Below are 19813 nucleotides of genomic sequence, written 5' to 3' on the forward strand. Positions count from 1 at the left end.
CAACTTCCTCAAAGAAGCTATTTGGGCCGATGTTCGAGCCGTGTGCCTCGTACAGACGCAATGCAATTCATCTCAAGCAGATAACCGCAGATTCTGCCATGCTCGAGAACCCGAGTCTCCTGCCGTCAATATTTCTAGTACCTCTTCAGCGAGTGCCCGTTTCATGCGAAAGTCTTTTGAGCTGGCTAATCGTGGCGACGCCAGTATACGCTCCAGACCCATATCCATGCAAGTGGGTACAAACTGGTAGGCCCGCCACGCGATCATCCAAGTGTTCGGCCGGGACTGATGATGGAATGATAGCGTGCCATGTCAAAAGGGACATCTGAAATGTAACTGCCACAGATTTCTCATCAAAGACTGAGCGAAGCTGATATGAAAAGGTGACCGACAATTGCCTTCTTGCTCACGATGTAAACGATCAAGAAAGAGATCTCGGTGTCGCTACAACAGCCTTACGATACGCCACAGCGCATTTTCAATCCTTGCCGAGGCACCTTCACCTGATATCTCGATCTCGCCCACCTCTCAACATGCGGTTACTGAAAGCCACTTGGAGAGAGAGCGTGACCGAGCTCCGTCAGTGGGCTCCAACGGTCGGGCGTCCCAAACGCAAAAGAGACTTAGCTTCGCCTCTCCACAGGCAAGCTCTAGACTGCCCTCATCATGTCCGACATTCATTCACGGCCTTGGCGATATCGTCTCGCCCACGGAACAGCGTACGCAATACGGCGCCATCTATGATGATCATTCGCCACAACGCAGCAGCACAGGACTGTCACCTCAAGTGACATTCAGCTTGGAATATGCGATCAAATCCAATGACATCGAAGGTCACGAAACCGTGCGGGTAAAGGAAGAGGATATGCCTGTGTTCTCATATTTCATTGACCAATGCGGACCATGGGTAGGTTTGGCTAATTTCTGTATAACCCTCTTGCTCTGCTAATGAATTGCAGCTAGACATAGTGTCTCCTGATCGACGCATCGCGCAGAGCGTTTCCAGACTCGCCCTGAAGTGCTCCGTATTGTACTATGCCTGCCTCGCGTACGCTGCGCGAATCCTTCACCTTCATGGACGTATGGACCTTGACCGTAGCGAGAGCTACCAATCTCAAGCGATCCGACACCTGATACCCTCATTGGACCCGTCAAAGTCATCTACCGCAGAAATCCTGCTACCGACAACAGTGATCCTCCGTATGGCAGAACAGTTCTTGGAGCTTGCTGATGACCCTCAATGTCATATGCAGGGTGCTTACTCCGTTTTCTCAGCAGCCAACTCCTCATATTCCCCATCAAGGATAGACGTCCAAGGAGTATCATTCTGGATCGGTGTCCGGGAATGTCTCCGCATTTGTTTCCTCTATGAGCGTGAATGTCAATTTGATATTGAGATAGTGGACACCAGCGACCTCCTCGGGCAGGCCAGCGACGAAGTTTGGACGAACAGAATGACTTATCACCTTGCACGGCTTTGTAACATCTGCTGGGGAGCCGCAAACAAGCCCAGATTCGAACATGAACTTGAGACGATAGCAGCAGACATCGATCGCTGGCGTCAACACCTCCCCGACGGTTTCAAACCATGGTACTATCAGGATAATGTTTCCGACATCTTCCCAATCATCAAATACTATTCCACATGGCATGGTGAGTGCAAGTTTCTCAAGAAGCAAACGTGTACTAACCTCATCAAGCCATTGGATGGCAGCAGTATTACGCTGCCAGGACCATGATTGGCGTTTACCGCACCAAGCAAAGTTTGGGGGATAACTCAGGAACTATCCAGGAGTTTGTGAATGTACGTTCACCACAGACAAGTCTGATTCCATGCTGATATTGCCAGAGCAAAACTCTTCTGGTCGCGAGACTGTGTTGTGCGGTGGTATTCTCTTGTGACGAAATTGGCACAGGCATCAATGGCTCACACCTAGCGTGCTGGACTGGTCGATTATTCACCGGCCGTCGTGAGCAGCAGATCATTTCGGAGTGGCTTAGCGAGTTTATGCGGAGAACCAAATGGCCAAACCAAACTTGCTTGGAACGTCTTGCGCACGACTGGGGGATATCGACCAAGAAAACAATAGGTCCTCAGTCGCCGCCGTACGTTTAACATCACAAAACTCCAGCATTTGCTCGACGGTAGCAAGATCGAAAGTAATAAAATCAGTACTTGAAAGCGAAGACTGCTTCGACTACTATGCTACCTTGGACTAATCTTCAGTATCAACCCCGCAGGGTTACAATTGAATCGCTCAATAGTTTCAATCTCCTGGTGTTCATCCGCCAGTTCGAATTCAAAGTTGAGAACCAAGGCCGCAATAGTGATTGATATTTCCATATACGCCAAATTTCGGCCAATGCATGCTCGCGGACCCAGACTGAACGGAATAACGAAATCCTTCAAGTTCTGTCGCTCCATCTCGTCTGCACCAAAAGATTCCGTGGCAATCCACCGCTCTGGGATGAATTCGTCTGCTTGTCGAAACAACTCATGGTTGTGATGCAGATTGTAAGTCGGAGCACTGATAGTTGTTCCTTCAGGGATGAAGTGACCGGCAATGGTGGCACCACCGGCCACTGTGCGTCGCGGCAGACCTCGTGTCACAGGAGGTCGACATCGCCAATTTTCGTCCAGAACCGCACGCAGGTAGGGAACGTTTTGTACGATCTGTGATGGTAAAACCCTGGTTGTGGCGTATTCGGGGCGTATTTCCTTGCTCAGCTCCCTGAAAAGTTTCTTTTGCACTTGTGGATACTTGGCGAGATGATAGATACACATCGTCAGAGAAGTCTGGGTTGTATCATTACCCGCATCGAGCATGGTGGCACATTCGGCTATCATCTCAGATACGGGCATGGGAATTGGCTTCTTCTCCGTGGGCTTGGAAGGAAATCTTGAAAACAAGTCCGGCTGGCTTGGTTCATTTTCGAGTCGGTGGGTCACCTGATATCGAGACATTCCAAGAAACCAAGAACCTGCACGGCAGCCGTGAGAATAGGCGAGCAGTTTTCGACCAAGCCGATACAGCGGAAGCGGAAGAGGAGCCAGCATCGTGTTGAAACCACTTGCTGAATGGAACGTATCCATCCCGTGAACCATGTCAACTTTGCCAGAGTCGTCCAGTGACGGACATAGGTCATTGCCGCGATCCAAGAAGCCATAGCTGTTTGTGAAGAACATACTGGTGATGGCATCATAGGTCAACATGTTCAGCCATGGTTGAATGTCAACCACTCCCTTGACTGTTTCATATTCGTCGTCCGGTCCTACTTTGCAGCCGTCGGCTTTGATCCTCAGTTTTTCGCAGAGCTTGTGTACGAGCTCCATTACCCTCGGCTCCATGGCCACGACTTCCTTTGCAGAGAAGACATGGGCGAGGTATCTTCTTTTGGTGGAGTGGGCAGCTTTGTCAGTTGTCTGTGCCATGGAAGGATTCCCAGCACCTATGTGAGCGTAGAAATCGTCTTTGAGAATGTTGTTGCCGAACCCGTAGATATCCTTGTATGCGGCTGGGTCCGTGAACGAGATGTGGTTTGGAGCAATTCTGACAGCAGATCCAAGTTTTGCGTGTGCCTTTTCGATCATCTTCCACTGATTGCCCTTCCATGTATAGTACATGCCCCATAACGGTGTGTATGCAGCCACAGAAGGTGCAGGGAATGTCTTTAGTTTCTTCGGATCGAGGTGGTATCGTATGACTGGATAAAGGCATAGCCAAGCTAGGGCTACTACTGAGACGATTGCTGGTATAATGGTCAGTAATAGTTTGTATGTATGCACCACTGCACTAACCTGGCAAGTACATCATGTTGTTCAAACGTTGCTGAGAAAGCTACACTTGCCTTCGCATACTTTGAATGAGCAGCTGGGGCAGCCATCTTGCTGACAATAAATACAATTTTTGTCAGATACCTCAAGCTGTGAGTTGCATCATTTGCCGAAGTTCTGGTCGTTGATAGTATTCAAAAGGCCGGGAGAAATTGTCGAGAACGGTAATAAGCCCCGATCTTTTGACAGCGTGAGTCGTGCCTTAGCGCTTTGGCACAGGCTTGGCGTGGGCTGTCGTGCACTGATTTTCTCGGTTGCATATTCTGTACTTACACCATGCCATTCACTTGCATCGGCAGCATCCGCATCTGGAGTCCGGCCTCGGGCTGTCTGGGGATGCTGCTTAGCCTGATTGTCATTTTTGTCCACAGAACCGATGGACCAATGAGCCAGGAGCAGGCCCTAATCCAACGGTCATGGCCACTAATCAAGACAAGGCTCGTACCAATTGGGACGGCGCAGTTGACGATAGCGGGGCAATTATCAAACCAAAGGCTCTCGAAAACAGCGTCTGCGACAAACTCAAGGCGGCCTGGCCGACAAGGCAGTATAAGCAGCAGTTGGATACTTCTTCGGCAAAGCAAGGACAAGAAGTTGACTATGGTCATCGAAACAATCACGGTGCTGCCAGACACAAAACATTGATTTGGGATGATTTGAGGGCTGAGCAGGGGGGGCGTGTGATGGCATAAAACTGTCTGCCGGCAAACGAGAACTACTCGAGAAGCTGAACCAGACTAATGAGGCTCACCTACCATTCATATGGGAGAGCAAACCGCACAGCCAAACAAGTACAAGAAGAATGACACTGATCTTAAAGCTTTAACCGAGGTGCGGCTGGTAGATGCAACAGAACCGGAAGGCGAGAGTACTGCAAAACCAGTTAGTCAGAACGAGAATCGATTGCACATTATGGGCAACCCCAACGCAACTAAGGCCTCGATCATGTAAGGGACTCCAATAACCTCCAAAGCAACTACTGGCACATTATCCTGTGATTCGTGTAGCGAACGTGGCCATACCAACAACCCGCTGCCGCTGGAATAACAGCAAGTTATGCCAGGAGGTCCGGGAGCGGCAGCAGCGTACAGCAGAAGGACAAAACGTGGGAACCCAGAGCGGCAACTAGATGTTAATGCCTTAACCAAGGATGCCTCAACCATACAAACAAATAACCTAGGCGTCGCCACAGATCAAAGCTAAAGCGATGGCCGATCAACGAGCGAATACGAGAGCAACAAATACAAGTTGAAGACTAACTACCTGAATGGGAAGACTTGCCATTGGATTTGTCCAAGTCTCGCTTCGCCTACGCCGCCACAAAAGCGAGTGGGACAGGAAATGATCATTCTGGCCATGTTATTGCAATTACACCGCTGCACACTTGGTGTCCTTTCGTAAATACCAGGGGAACATAAAATTGAGGTGGCTCTTCACGCTATATCTGTATCATGGCCCTTCTGGAAGTAGCGCAGGCGGCGGCGGCCTTACCGTCTCCTCCAGTTAGAAGGCCTCGCGCGTCCTTACATCCTCGCCACCTTTCTCCAATGGGAGCGGCATGAATCATCTTCTTTGCCATTGGTCACTTCGTAGAGATACGTGGCGGCCATGTGCACACTGAGAGATCATCCAGTGCTTAGAGCGGTAGCCCTACTTGCCTCGAACTAGCCCGTTGCGGTAACCAGCTCGTAACTTGTACAAGCCCACCATATATTACGAGGGAGTAAACAAGCCAACCACTTTTCAGTCAACTGTCAGATTCAAGGTCGTTCATAGTAGTCCATTTACATTCTTAGAGCCTAAGAGACACTTAAATAAAGAGTGAAGAACGCCCGTATTCACCTTTCTCAGAAACCGTTAAATCGTCCTCCTTGTGAGCAGAGGCCGTACATTCCACTCTTGCCATCTCGACAGCATCAGCACGTCCGAGTTTCTTGATCATGAAGCCAACGCTTTTGCGCCTGGTAGGCATCGCCATGCTTGAGTCGGCCGTCGCCATTGTCCAGCCTCAAGTCATCCACGAGTTCCCTTTGGGAACCTGGTTAGAAAACCTCGCACCCCGAACTCATACCCGTCCAGTGTCTTAGTCAACATGCTCTCCTCACCTGACATATATCTCGTTCCAACCAACCCACCCGCTTCGCCCATCCACATCGCGCATATCCCAAATCACCTCGTCCTAATGGGGATTACAGAAATGGGTCACGACGTCTTCTATACCGTTGCAGGAAATCTTTCCGTTGAAACGTTCGACGTTCAGCTGGGCTCCTTTTCGATCTGGGAGGTTGATTTACGAGGCTTACCCGGCCTCCCTGGTAACCTGACTGCAAAGACAACGAAAATCGCCGATGTACCGAAGGGACTATTGAACGGGCTGACGGTACTTAATCCTATAGAAGGGATTCTACTTGCTGCCGACAGTGAGAATGGGGTCGTATGGTCAATCAACGCCCGTACGGGACAGACAGCGATAGCTGTCAACAATACGTCAATGGCTCCTGTCCCATCGTCCACTGTGCCTTTGGGAGTCAACGGTCTTCACGTGGTAAGTCAGAACCTATACTACACCAACACCAATAAGGCCTCGCTGTCTCGTGTCCCGCTGAACATGACCACCGGCGAGGCTGTCGGCCCTACGGAAACGGTGGTCCAGAGCTCAGAGATCTATCCGGATGATTTCACCATCGACTTCAGTGGTAATATATGGTTGGCGAGCGATGCGTACAATCAATTGGTCTTGTTGCCAAACGCGACTGCAACCTCCGTGTCAGCATCATCCAGCATCCAAATTGTCTCGGGGAGCCGTCGGGCAAAGAGATTCATGGGACTCTCAGCAACGGCCTTCGGAACAGGCGTCTTGGACTTACAGCGAGGCAGCTTGTACGTGACGATCAACGGTGGCAGGGAACAATACAAATACAAGAATTGGACTATGGGAGGAAGTTTACTGAGATATGACATTGCTTCATACTATTCGAAGTAGTCAACGCCAGACCGATACAGAAGCTGGGCTCAGAGGAGCATATAAGAGAGCGACGCTGTCAGGAGAGGTGGTGTCGGATGGCAGTAGGGGTCTTGTAGGTGTCATCCAGGTGTAGCTCTTTACAATGTACCGCGTTCCAAGGCGAGCCGTTCTTCCATCTACTAATATGTCATGCGATGGGGACGAAAATGTAAAAGACAACTGGGCACCGTAATAGCAATACAACAACACTGTCGGAATTAAATTGATTGAGAAGTCTATCATCTCTTCCCAATAGCTACGGATGCATCGAAGTCGTGCTGTTTCGGCTGACAGACTGGCCACCGGGGCGACGTTAGCTCTTTGTGTATAGGATATAGATTATTCGGACCTAAAGCGGCCAGACGAGGGCGAGAGAAAGCCAAAAAGGCCTTGCCTTATTCTGCAATGCCAATCAAGCGCAAAGTGGCATGAATGGCCCCTGGCATGACAAGATAAACTGCTCTGACGCTGAGTGCATTGATGGTCATCGTTGTCCGCAAAACGATCCAGGTAGATGAGACCAAGTAGCCAAATTGCTCGGACAAGAGGCGGCATTTTACTATGTACAGTTGTGGTTCGGCAGACATGGCTCGAGACTTTCCGCTTATCACCACTAGCCGGGGGACACCGAAGGAACTGCTACAGTCGACCGTATCACCAACCGGATGTTGAGAAAACAATTGAATTGTTCACGCTAGCGTGTTGCAAAAGACGGCGATGCCGCTTTCTGGGTTTGCTACGTACAAGTAGCTGACAGTCATGCATATAAGTATGACACATTATTCTTTCACCAGCCGAGAGGACTGGATGCCCCACGTCAAACAGCACGCCACGACGTGACCTGTTTCTAGCAATGGTCGACGCGGCTGGTGAGCCGGCATCCGTACACTTGTGACGGCCCGCGGAGGCCCTGCACAAGCTCGGCGATCTAGTAATTGATCACCTTTTTCCGTGATCTGCGCCCATCCCGACACCAGAACGGAGCAGTGTCGAGCAACGATGGTCCCGTAATTAGAAGCACGCAGATCCAGCAACTTCTTATGTAAGACCGCATTCAACGGTCTATGTTCTTGTTTTTGAACATCAATTAGCGACGCGAGCGTGATGCGAAACCTGGGACCCACAGGCAATACTCTCATCAACTGCGCCAAATTATGGCAATCCGCAAAACGGAACGACCCTGAACATGCCATTAGATATGATCACTTATCCTGTGGATGACGTTAAGCCCGTCACGAGCGCTCGTTCCTGCTGTTGCTCGCTTCCGGACTTTTCACATTCATGCAGCAACAACTCATTACCTCCACCTCCCTGATCCCGATCCCATAAAAGCAAGTATGACTAGATCAGCACCGTGATGTTTATGTCTAACAAGTTCAACAGTGCACCAACCAGATACTACACGGCGTAAAGAGAAGCCCTGGCGATACTGATAGCACTTGAAGAAGTGGATCCCGCTCCCCCGAGAACCCCTAAACGGCTGGCTGTTTGGCGGGTCATTGAATCGCTGAACACCCGTCAGGTGTACAGACTCAACTACTTCACTTTCGATATCGCTTCGTATATGATCGTCGTCAACGACGAAAATACCTGTTACGCTACTTCGTAGGGGAGATGAGTGTAGAAAGAAGGTTGAAGAGAATTCTGTTCAGTGCCTAAGGGTCCAGGGGATTCCCTAACTATATAGGTCTCGGGTGGCTGGAATGTCTAAGTTTGACAATGAGAGCCTTGCACCAATCCCAAACTCGAGATGTCTCCACTGAAGGCCCCGTATCACACAAAAGTTGACAGTAAGCAGTGTCACTTCATATACCACTTTGGAAGCCCCCAACGGCCCTTACTGCTCAGGTCAACCATAACCGCATACGTCTTGTCTGGTTCAGCACCATCTCTAGCCACCTCATCCGTCCTACAGCCCATTTGCGCGTGTACATCTTACAGCATATATCGGAACTCAGGGTTCCTGTGGCCCATATTCAGCTTGGCTTCATCACTCGTGATCCCGTCAAGGCGATGATCTCGCTTTCCACTCGCTCGCATTTTGTTCTCGTAGACACAGTGGGCGATTTCAAACAGGGACAGGGCGAAGCAGAACAGCATCAGCCCGAAGAATATCGTGTGGCCTTTGTCGTATTCAGGCTTTCCGGTGGGAAGGTAGGTCCATCTATCACAATGTCAGTCTTCTCATCATCATGATGCATTGCGAATGGCTCACGTTGAAGCGACACCGCCAATCTTGCCGATTGCCACAATATAACCTCCTGCTTCAGCTGCAGCTGCTGGATTACCGGCATCTGGGCCGTGTCAGACTTTCAGATCTTGGAATCTTCTTGGATTTACTCACTGTTGATTCCCCAACTAAGCATGCCCGCACTCGCTGCGAAGCAACTGATGGCGTTCAAGAACACTGCAGCATATTTGGCGTCTGCGCTTTCCGTCCACCGCAGCATAGCGAAGCCAATGATGGCAGTGGGCAGGACACCAGCGATGAAGATGCCTCTTTGGCCTACTCGGTCACTGGCCCAGCCTAGAGCAACCGTGCACACACAGGCAACCAGGTATGGCGGCACCGACTTGAGCTGTGCTTCAGTGGATGTCCAGCCGAACGCTTCCAAAATGCTGGGCACGAAGGCACCAAAGCCCTGGACTGCTGCGTTGGAGCAGAAGAATGTCCATGCGCAAACCTGTGTGTGAACGTTGAAGATGGCGGATTTCACATGGTCCCAGCTTACACGCTGGTTTGGTTGCTGCTATCCGTTAGCCTCATGACAAAGTTCTCGTCTTGGGTCAAAACTTACAATTGCGATCTCGCGGTGCATACGCTCAGCAGCAATGTAACGTTGTCGTGGTGTCAGGAAAGTCGCACTTGCCGGGCCTTGGGGCAGGAACCATGGGGCAGAGGCTGCGATGATCATGGTCATCAAGCCCTCGAAGAAGAAGATGTTGCGCCAGGTATGGATTGGCGCCGAGTTCGTACCCCATCGGGGGATTTCTGAAAGGTCTGCGGCCAAGAGGCCTCCGAAAGAGTTTGCCAGGGAGCTGGACGCGATGAATAAGCTCATTCGCAGGAACAGCTCCTTCTTCTTGTAGAAACAGCTAAGTATGAAAGTGACTGCTGGCATGGCACCGCCCTCAAAGATGCCGAGGAAGGCTCGGGCAACGGCTAGTCCGGCGTACGATTGGACAAAGGCCGTGCAAAGGGAGACGAGGCCGAAGCCAAACACGAGGCCAGGAACTGAGGTTTGTCAGAGTCTTGCGGGATGAGACATGAGATAGAGTGCCACCCACGATACCATTTTGGACCGACGTGCTTGAGAGTGATATTGCTGGGAACTTCGACGCTGATAAAGTTAGTAGGTTGCTCTTGTCCATGGAAAGCAGAGATCACATACGCGAAGTACATGCAGAAGAAGATGGTCAAGACAATGTTGTACTGGTAGCCCACAAGGCCGATATCATCTTCCATCCCTTCAATTTTGGCGTTTCTTCGACGTGTTAGGGGTTGAGTCGGCAGAGGGGACCTATTGCGGCACTTACCCGATGGCAGAACTGTTTTGCTTGTCAGTTTGATTGACATTGCGGGCGGTTGAGGCGACTTACCGATCGACAGCACGGCAGAGGTAAAGAACGGTACACAGCGGCGTCACCACCATATCGAACTTTCTTCGGACAGCCGTCTCCTCGGCGACAGTCCAGTCCACGTCGCCATGATGAACGGAGACCTCAATTGGCGCGGTGAAAGCTTGCAGGCCCTCTTTGGTCGAATTAAAGTTGGAGTCGTCGTAGACTGGGTGCTCCATTGTGCTCAGACAATAAGTATGAGGATAACGACTTTAGTGGATTGACTGAAACGGGCTATGAATATTCCCTTGATGTTGGAGCATAGGTCGCTGGAGAATCAGATATGCCTCCTCAATGGCCTATACAAGAGTATATATCATTTCTGGGTCCATCTCTAAACCCTGTATTCATGTGGCTAGCAGCGAACCTAACTAGTGGGTCCAGCCAGAGATAAGGGAATCGGAGGCGCACTCCGATCTAAATCTGCACATCACAGTTAACGCAACACCAAGCCTATCTTGGCGTCAAATTGCAGATTGGAATGTGTGGTAACGGTCCGGTAGAGCGACAAGGTCAGGTCAAGTGCCTTGGTGTCTCTGGGACTTGTTGGCTGACCTATCCCTACATGGGCGCAGGCCCGTGGGATGTCTTGTCTGTGGAGGACGGCTGGCAGTCTCTCAACACCACTAAATGAACCGCTCTTGAACCAATTCAGTGGACTGAGGCAAAGCTCGCCTTCCATATTGAGGTCTTGGATCTTTGCAACTGTCCGTTGACACGCTTCTCAGCCGCCTCCCTGAGAACCTTCTTCAGGATTTTGCCCGTCGCACTCTTCGGAATCTTATCCAAAAATTGGACTCCGCCCGCCAGCCTCTTGTAACTGGCCAAGCGGTCCGCAACCCAGTCTTTGACTTGTTGCTCGGAAAGTTGGTTATTACCGCGTCGTCGAACGACGTATGCAAACGGTGCATCGGTACCATCGTCCTCGTCCGAACCCGAACGAGGGGTCACCCCGATCACTGCGGCGTCGACGATGTCAGGGTGTGTCAACAACACGCCTTCCAGCTCCGCCGGGGCCACTTGAAATCCACGAACTTTGAGGAGTTCCTGCCTTGGAAAAGCTTGTCAGTGCAATTTGTCCTAGAAGATGGGGTGAATGCTCAAAAGTGCCAGGATCGCCGAACCTTTTTTCGGTCAACAATAAACCATCGTTGTGTCACTTGATCGCAATACGCTATGTCCCCGGTATGTAGAAAGCCTTCATCATCAAAGGTAATGGCGTTCGCGGACGGGTTTTCGAAATAACCCATCATGACATTGGGACCACGTAGACACAGCTCGCCAGGCTGGCCAAAGCATGTGACGGGTCTTCCCTCGTCGTCCAACAGTCTGCAAGAATGATGAGCACACGTGTGAAGACAAGTGGTAAAATCATACTTTGCCTCGAGGTTGGGGATCATTCGCCCAACACTGCCTGTGTCATCATCTTCTGGATAGTACGTCTTGGTGCCAAAGCAACACAGTCCCGTGATTCCGTAGCCTTGCGTCACGGTGGCCGTCGGTGGGAGGAGAGCACGAAAACGGGCTTGTGTAGCTTAATCAAGCGCGCAGCGCCACAAGGAACGGCGCGCAGTGATCCAAGATCGTGTTTGGATGTCAGAGATGCGGCGAGCATGGACACCATGGTAGGGGGCACAATGGTCACCTCGTTAATCCGGTATTTCTCAATCGAAGCCAGGAACCGTGGCAAATCAAAGCGTCGAAGTACATAACTCGTTTGTCCGCTCCGTAACACCGAAGTATGTGCGCTCGGGACCATGACGGCGTAAGACATGGGCAGCGCAAACAACTTCCGGATGGGTAGTCCATGGGGTTTGTACTCGTAGATGGCCGTGTGTTGTGCCACAAAATTGTAGTGAGACAGCTCAACGGCTTTTGGAAGGCCGGTAGTGCCACTGCTGAGGAGCCGGGCCGCGCAGGTGTTTTTGGAAGTTTCCAAATCATTGAAACGGAGCCAGTCCACCTCCCCTCGCTTTTGCAATTTGTCCCATTATTGAAAGCCAGAGGGTACTTCTTGACCAAGGACATTGAAAACCCAAACTCTTTCAGGTGGCACATTGCACTCGTCTGCTGCCGCAAGATTCTGGGCAGTAGCTCCGGCTCCGTTACGATATACTTGACTTTGGCCGTTTTAAGATGATGCGCGAGCTCGAATGTTGTGTATGAAGGGTTTGCCCCAGTGAAGCAACCCCCTGCAGCGATGACTCCCAGGAAGACAAGGGTATATTGAATCTGAGCGAGCTTTCAGGAACGTGTCCGTAAGAAATCAAGGAAGGCAGGGAGGGGTACCTACATCGTTGAATGAATGCAAGCAAACACAATCTCCTGGCCGTAGTCCGGCAGCTTGAAAGCCTGCGGCCAATCTTCTGATAGTTGCCCGGGCTTGTCGCGCAGTGTAGTTTCTAGCAGGGTTCGTGGCATCATGGATGATCTGCAAGCAAACAGTCAAATAAGTCAATGGCCACCCCAAGCGCACTATGGAGTATCTTTTTTTACCGGTGTATCCCAGTCGTACCTGACATCGTCAAAGATCCATGAATTTATGTCCTTTGTTGAGAGAGGAATGGCCTCTCCGGCTGCCAGGACCGCCATAGACTTGACTAGACCACATGGTCAGGAGGTGCTCGATTGCTGAGATTGAGTGTTTGGGTGTGTGTCCAGGAAACTGGTGAGGAGCATCCCACTTAGATCAAGATGCTCAGGATGCTCGAGATGCTCCTGGCTCTACTAAGTTCAACATCAGACCCCAGCAAGCTTGATGTTAGGATACTCACATCCCAGGTCTCTGCTTGGCCTGCATCGCAACTCACCCTTGTGCCCAATCATGACTATTCAGAGCCAAAAGCCGACTTCCGGTGGTAAAGCGGAATTGAAACTGTAGATTTGCCGGTGGATACAAACAATGATGCAAGATCCCCTCGATCACATAATTCGGCTCAAGCTTTGTTTGCCACGACTTCAACGAACATGCCTTATCTCTCGTCTCCCAAAACGTGGGAACACAAGCGGCGAAAGACACCTCGCGTAATTGCCAGCGTTGAAGACCGTAAAACTTAGCAGCCAAACACTCTTCGAGCCTTTCGACAGGACGAGGACAACGCGCCGCCAGTCTTCATCTGGCCCTCGGGCGTCGTCTCAATTCCGCAGGCGCTGTCTCGCGCTACCACCCTTCGGCAGCAGGTGCTTTCAGCACTCATCATGCATCCACAATCTCGGGCCCGTCAGGCTTGTCTTAGGCGTCGGCAGCAAAAACTAAAGGTAGGTGGACCGGACCTTGACCTCTTTTTTCGCCACTCGCATTCGAATGTACCTCCCATTCATTATTTTGTAGTGCGACAATGCTCGGCCATGTGCGCTTTGCGTCAGATCGTCAGTGACGTGTCAAGAAGTACCGGCACATTTGAGGCACGTCAATGATTCGTGTCGGCAAAAGACATTACATATGAGAGCCGCTAACGGGCGTCAATTTTATACAGAAAGCGGAGACCTGCAGCTTCGAGGACGCAGCAAACTAAGATCAACCAGGATGCGCTGTTTAGTCCTTCAGATGACGTAGAACATGTCGAAAGGCAACGGGACGATGCTGTAGCACCATCAGAGGGAGCTTCCTCTCCCAACATCCTGCGAGGACATGTTTTCGAGCATGGTTTGAGACCACAATCCGGTCGCACACGTGTGTCTGCATATGGCCTCCTGGGTCAAGTACGTAGGCAGCAAGATGCATAGCGTCTGCTCTGAGTTGGTGCTGACTTTCCCATCAGCTTCTCCATCATTATGACGGAGCCGAGCCTCCATCTTACAATGACGCAGATGCCATTTCTGACGGAACTCCGCCCCAAAGTCTTCAATTTCACGGCCACGAGAAGGCGGTATTGGTCCCTGAACTCATAGATTGGGCATTCCCTCCTGCTAGAGGGACCTGGATGCTCTTTGATGCCTTTGTTGACTCCGTGCACTGGTTTATGATGCTCTTCCATGAGCCCTTTTTAAGATCGGAGCTGGCAACAATCTTGCAGACGGGGCGTGCATATCGTCGACAGAAATCTCTGCTCCACCTCCTAATGGTTGTTCTCGCCAACGGGTCGAGATACCTTCCCGAAATTGCCTCTCAACAAGTCCTATCGGAAGCGGATTTGAAGGCCCTTCAATCCGACTTGATGAACAAGCTCGAAGCGAGTGTGGGCTCTCTACGTGTGCGAAGGGTGTGTGTAAACGCTTTGCCGTCTTCACGACTCGGACTGCTGACTTCGACAGATACGGCGCAATCACGTTCGGTGCCCCCTGTGCCGTTCTTGAAAGGGACTATGAGGTTCGTTTGCCGCAGAATATAGACGATACTTCTGATATCTGTCCTGGATTCGACTCCCAAGAAGACATCGACTCGGGATGCCGCGGCAGGGTGACCATTCTCACCTATCAGCGGCTAAAATTCAAACTCTACCAAATCGCGGCTCCCATCACCAGGGAACTCTACTTTCGATAGGATTTGCCAATGTACGAGAGAGTCAGATTGGTGCAGCAAGTTAACGAATCGTTGCGCAGGTGGGAGTCGACCATTCCGGCCGAACTGAGGCCTGGCTCCTTTTCGACGTCTGATTCGGATCATCAGGTGGATTCTCTGACGAGAATTTTTCGACTCCAAGCCTTGTCGTTGCAGCTCTCCTACGACAATATTCAGCTCGTATTTGCACCGTCCATTTCTGTTCTCCAACGGGACTTTGAGTCCTATTCGCCCTTCACGTGCAGGAAGCCTGCCATTGGCACCCGGAACAAACACCGCTCAGATGACGGACGCCGACGACGAGCAAAGTCGACAATTCGCCGCAAGTCGGTCACAGTGCTGGGAGTCTGCTTTGAGAACACCCCGAATTGGCGAGCACTCGGACATTCATAGACAAGCTGCCAAGAGCCATCTGGCCGGGTTTACTGGCATCCAGAGGTTTACCGCCGGCGTTACTTTGGCGGTCTTTGCTTTAAGCCGACCACTTTCCGCCCAAGCAGATGAGGCAAAGCGCGGCATCGGACAGTTGATCAAAGTCCCCAAAGGTCTAGGCTTTCGTACCGTCATTTCGGATCAATCCAGTACATTTCTTGAACGACTTCTGCGTCCAATGATGGCTCAGGAGATCAAACTACTGACCACGAGTGACGATGCTGTGGCGCCGTCAGTCGTACCGTCTGGGCTATATGACGTCCGACAACAGCTCGTGACAGTAGCCAGGAACTCGACCACAAACACTCGGACGAAGTCGACGCAAAGTAATATCGAGGTTGGCACAGCATATAGGTACAGCGAGCAAGGGACTTTGGGTGTCAATGGGCCCAATGGGGAAGGAACCGACCTGCAGGTCACGGCGGATACCGAGACCGAGCGGTATAAAGAATTCGACGAGGGCGCGTCGTATGCTCAAGTCGGTAAGAACAAAGTTGTGCCGAGTCCTCTTATTCATGATTATCTTGCTAATGCTCAAAGAAGACCTGAGTAGCTACGAGGCGTTACAGGACAACCACCTGTTCCCAATCCTGCGGCCAGAATTCTCAAGTCAGACACCGCTTGAACGATCACAGCAGCAGCAGCCGCCGCCACTCCAAGAGTTCCATGACTTTTCGCACGATTCCATTCCGATCACTACCGCCTGGTCTGGTGGCGATGATATCGTGCAATCCTGGGTCTGGGATGATTTATTCCAAATCTCATGATTTGGGAGATCTACCAGCCAGGACCGGGTTACCATCACTGAGGACATGGAGGCTACTACAGAACCCCACCCCCGCGTCGTGCTCTACTAATTACCCTTTCGTATTGTTCCGTCGCTGCTGTCTCGGCGATCCCAAATGCGGCCTTGTACACACTGTAGCCATCTTGAAACAGAGGCTTTCTGTCGATCCATCCGGTGTGAGCACGAATTTGGCGGAGTCGACCCACTGGGAGAAATTGCACAACGCGTTGATGACGGGGGACTTTTCAGGGGTTTCGTTTGGGTCAGCATACACTACCTTGATGCCATGAGTTTTTTCAACCACTGCGACAATCTCCCCAAGGGTTTCGTAACGATTGTTCGAGATGTTATAAATCTGGCCTGTAACGATATCACGTCGTGTCGTGGCTATGGCAAGGTAAGCCGCAGCGGCATCGTCCACGTGTGTGCTGTGGAGGCTGGAGCAGGGCGTCGAGCTGATGCGAAGGATGCCCTCCGGGGAATTGGCCTTTGCAAAGTCTGCCAGCGCGGAAAAAGTAGGAGTAGTACCGCCCGACCGACCAAACAGCGTCGTCGGTCTGGTCACTACACAGTCAAAGATGTTGGCGTGTTCAAACATCTTCTGCGATGCAGCAGCAGCTCGTTTTGCCAATAGCGGTGGCGGTTGAGCGGGCTCTCCTCGGTATGTGGTAACAGGGCTTCGTCTCCGTGCCTCCCTCCGCGGCCGTAGTCTTTGCAGCCGCTGCTGAAGATGACCAAAGGTTTCGATCTCTGTTTCGACAAGGACACTTGGCTGATTTGAGCGATCCTCCTCAAAACTTCCTCAAGGTGGCTATCATAACTGCGTAGATCTTCGGAGCAGGTGACAATTACATCGATGGTGGGTAACATGGTGATGAAGTCTGGTTCCGCCGCCTTGCCAACGATGGCGATGCTCTGTTCCTCCAGGAGGCATGGGACGCTACTCGTATTCCTAACACTATTCCGGCCTGGAACGGTGACCGTTCTACATACAAATTAGGTCTTGGCGCTGAGTCGATAGGCTTCGTTCCGCTCTCTTCACTCCAATACCAAAATTTCTTAGTTATCCCACTGTTACGAACCAAGGCCTTTAAGTAGGCCGCAGCCAAGCTGTGACAACAGCCAATTACAACTGGAAAAGCGCAGGACACGTGAAACCAGAGCACAGGGTCACGTGATCAGAGTGGCTCTCATGGCTCTCGCTGGCCCCGTATAAAAGCCACAGAAGCCATGGAGAGCTACGCGAGTCACGTAGGCAGGATAGCTCTCATAGCTCTACTGGCTCTCATACGAGAGCTAGGGGAGCCATACTGACACCAAGTGTGCAGAGTTTGCGAGACAAGCGAGGTGGTTGCGGCATGTGCGATGCACAAGCATGTGGCATGGCATTACGGCAGGGGATTATACTTCATGGCACGGCCTCTGACAGACATCCTGCTCAGTCCAGATATCGCATCTTGCAGCTCCCCTCTGCCAAGCAGGGAACGCAGGGGCAGAATTGAGGGGATGTCCAAACCAGACCTGGTCTCGACCTTGGCTAATACGAGGTGCAGCAACGCTCTTGTCCAGCTGATACATCCCGCACACAGGGTACAAAAGCAGGCTCACGGACGCATGAAACGATCAAAGTCAGGCGTACCACCAGTTCCAAAGCCCTGAATTGATTGATTCCAACATGCCCATTCCGGTCCTCGTCACCGTCTATCCTGAGTCGGACAAGGTATCGCGCGTCGAAGAGCTGGTGAAGTGGGTGACCGAAGAGGTTAGGAAAAACGAACCTGCCGTGTCAGATTACAGGTCGTACGAAGGTCGTGGCGATGAGCCAGAACACACTGTTTTCATGATCTTCTTCCAGTAAGTGATCCATACTCGGGATACGGAAGAGCGAGCCTGACACTGCAAATGCAGTATCGAAAACGAAGAAGAGTTGCATAAAAGAAAGTCACTGCCTCACCACCAGCATATTGCTAAAGTCACCGACGAGGAGCAGCTCATGAGGAGGCCTTTGAAATATGTCGTGTTGAATGGTCTTACGCAATGGTCTCGTTAAGGGCTTTTTGGAGCTCTGGACACTGATCCACACAACTGATGACAGTTCTCTAATAGGAGCAATGCGATGATTTTCTCGTACGTGGGGCCCCCAGCCGATGTTCCGCTTGTTGTTCCCATATTACACATCCAATGATTGACTAGGCCGGCACTTGTCCCCCATGTCGGGCATCCTCAAGTGTTCGCTTAGTGTTCCGACCTTTCAATAGTAAAATTCCATTCTTCTTGCTCTTCCTACAATACTACGGACACGCGATTGGCACCGACAGTGGAACCTAACCAGTACAGTGCCATCAAGCAGGCTTTCGCCCTAGGCGCTAGCTGAGTCCGGTTGGCAATTGAAAGCGGGGTAGACCCAGTCCTTTCGCCATCTTCCACCTCATGGTCCTCGTGGTCCTCGTGGTCGATCCATGATCGAATCACACCTTGGCCTTCACGAACCCAATCGGTGGCACTGCCGCCATCCCCACTGCAGGACATTTGGTAGAATCGGAGATTTGGATCAACTCTTTCTCAATCTCGCTGACATCCATCAGCTCCCATTCAGCGTCAAGGAAGGGAGCAGGTAGCACGAGACCTAACATTGAGAATACAACGGCCGAAGATGCGCGCGCGTCGCCACGTTTTACACCATGCGACTAGATTCTGCACCTAGGTATTACGTGAGCGGATAGCCTCTGGACGGAAAGGTTCTCGGAAGCAAGACAGGGGTTACTCCGCCGAGTTCTCGTCGCTACGCTTGCTGAGCCTCTGCACCCTGGCCGAGAGGCCGGCCGGAATCATGCAGTGCACCTCGGTGGGGCGGCCAATCGGGCGGGCCGGTCTTCTCCAATTCCAGGTGGTGCACCCCGGTAGTGCACCTTTCGTCTCATGCGCGTCCACCGTCGATAATTTGGAAGGGAATGGGTGCACTATGCTCGGCTCATCTAGCGCTATCGAACGCAGGTAATTGCATAATCGTATGACTTCTCGTCGTTGTGCTGTCGTTTTGAGGTAGGTTGCCACCTCTCCAATCCTCCCTCCGCCAAGTTTTAAGATGACTCAGTATAACTTTTATTTCTTGGCAGCGATTATAGGGGTTCGGCTTCTTCTTAGGAGCTAAGATCTAGTATACCAACTTAGCCATTTTTCGTTTACGAGCGAGAATAATAGTAAGGTCCACTATCCTCGACGAAAGGGATAGCAAAGTTCGAGAACATTGAAGAATATAGCTTAGGGAAATATTCTCTTTGGTTCTGAACTTAGCTATCTCCTCGAGGGGTATTTCTTCCGTGAATTATTCGAGGAGGGTTTCTTTTTTTTTTTTTGGCAATTTTTTTTTTGGTCGAACTATATATTGTTCTATTCTATACCCGATATTTCCATTTTTTTTTCCCGATGTTTTCTTTTAATCGAACTTTTCCCCTTTACCCTCCCTTTGAAATTACTAAAGAAACTCTATATCTTGACCTATAGCAAAACTCTAGAAACTCTATCCTAAAATCGACCTATTCTATCGGGAGATCTATATCCCGTACTTAGTACGGGATATTATTAGTCTACCCCTAACGCTAAGAAAGTATAAGAACTTTTCTATCAATTAAT

At 51.0% G+C, this 19813-nt stretch overlaps 9 protein-coding genes across 9 annotated transcripts; 5 read left to right on the forward strand and 4 right to left on the reverse strand.

The window, feature by feature from the left end:
* Positions 1-533: 533 nt before the first annotated feature.
* PV05_10673 (uncharacterized protein) lies at positions 534-2116 on the forward strand (the record flags this gene model as incomplete). Its single annotated transcript, XM_013457141.1, has 5 exons — positions 534-596; positions 644-907; positions 960-1653; positions 1701-1804; positions 1850-2116. 5 exons carry the CDS (start codon positions 534-536, stop codon positions 2114-2116), a joined length of 1392 nt encoding a protein of 463 aa, XP_013312595.1.
* Positions 2117-2206: 90 nt separating this feature from the next.
* PV05_10674 (uncharacterized protein) lies at positions 2207-3815 on the reverse strand (the record flags this gene model as incomplete). The annotated part of the gene is made up of 2 exons (XM_013457142.1): positions 2207-3750; positions 3800-3815. 2 exons carry the CDS (start codon positions 3813-3815, stop codon positions 2207-2209), a joined length of 1560 nt encoding a protein of 519 aa, XP_013312596.1.
* A 2112-nt stretch (positions 3816-5927) lies between these two features.
* Positions 5928-6818, forward strand: PV05_10675 (uncharacterized protein; the record flags this gene model as incomplete). Its single annotated transcript, XM_013457143.1, has 2 exons — positions 5928-6150; positions 6232-6818. 2 exons carry the CDS (start codon positions 5928-5930, stop codon positions 6816-6818), a joined length of 810 nt encoding a protein of 269 aa, XP_013312597.1.
* A 1956-nt stretch (positions 6819-8774) lies between these two features.
* Positions 8775-10639, reverse strand: PV05_10676 (uncharacterized protein; the record flags this gene model as incomplete). The annotated part of the gene is made up of 8 exons (XM_013457144.1): positions 8775-9003; positions 9055-9133; positions 9184-9586; positions 9638-10074; positions 10128-10180; positions 10232-10324; positions 10377-10388; positions 10440-10639. The coding sequence occupies 8 exons, from the start codon at positions 10637-10639 to the stop codon at positions 8775-8777; spliced, it is 1506 nt and encodes a 501-aa protein (XP_013312598.1).
* A 472-nt stretch (positions 10640-11111) lies between these two features.
* PV05_10677 (uncharacterized protein) lies at positions 11112-12219 on the reverse strand (the record flags this gene model as incomplete). The annotated part of the gene is made up of 4 exons (XM_013457145.1): positions 11112-11507; positions 11585-11789; positions 11838-11902; positions 11983-12219. 4 exons carry the CDS (start codon positions 12217-12219, stop codon positions 11112-11114), a joined length of 903 nt encoding a protein of 300 aa, XP_013312599.1.
* Positions 12220-14521: 2302 nt separating this feature from the next.
* Positions 14522-14943, forward strand: PV05_10678 (uncharacterized protein; the record flags this gene model as incomplete). The annotated part of the gene is made up of 2 exons (XM_013457146.1): positions 14522-14664; positions 14715-14943. The coding sequence occupies 2 exons, from the start codon at positions 14522-14524 to the stop codon at positions 14941-14943; spliced, it is 372 nt and encodes a 123-aa protein (XP_013312600.1).
* Positions 14944-15244: 301 nt separating this feature from the next.
* PV05_10679 (uncharacterized protein) lies at positions 15245-16160 on the forward strand (the record flags this gene model as incomplete). Its single annotated transcript, XM_013457147.1, has 2 exons — positions 15245-15875; positions 15934-16160. 2 exons carry the CDS (start codon positions 15245-15247, stop codon positions 16158-16160), a joined length of 858 nt encoding a protein of 285 aa, XP_013312601.1.
* Positions 16161-16250: 90 nt separating this feature from the next.
* PV05_10680 (uncharacterized protein) lies at positions 16251-16778 on the reverse strand (the record flags this gene model as incomplete). Its single annotated transcript, XM_013457148.1, has 1 exon — positions 16251-16778. The coding sequence occupies one exon, from the start codon at positions 16776-16778 to the stop codon at positions 16251-16253; it is 528 nt and encodes a 175-aa protein (XP_013312602.1).
* A 1077-nt stretch (positions 16779-17855) lies between these two features.
* Positions 17856-18230, forward strand: PV05_10681 (uncharacterized protein; the record flags this gene model as incomplete). Its single annotated transcript, XM_013457149.1, has 2 exons — positions 17856-18034; positions 18089-18230. The coding sequence occupies 2 exons, from the start codon at positions 17856-17858 to the stop codon at positions 18228-18230; spliced, it is 321 nt and encodes a 106-aa protein (XP_013312603.1).
* Between the last annotated feature and the right edge of the window lie 1583 nt (positions 18231-19813).

Source organism: Exophiala xenobiotica (genome assembly GCF_000835505.1).
Source record: "Exophiala xenobiotica strain CBS 118157 unplaced genomic scaffold supercont1.6, whole genome shotgun sequence".
Classification (NCBI taxonomy): Eukaryota; Fungi; Ascomycota; class Eurotiomycetes; order Chaetothyriales; family Herpotrichiellaceae; genus Exophiala; species Exophiala xenobiotica.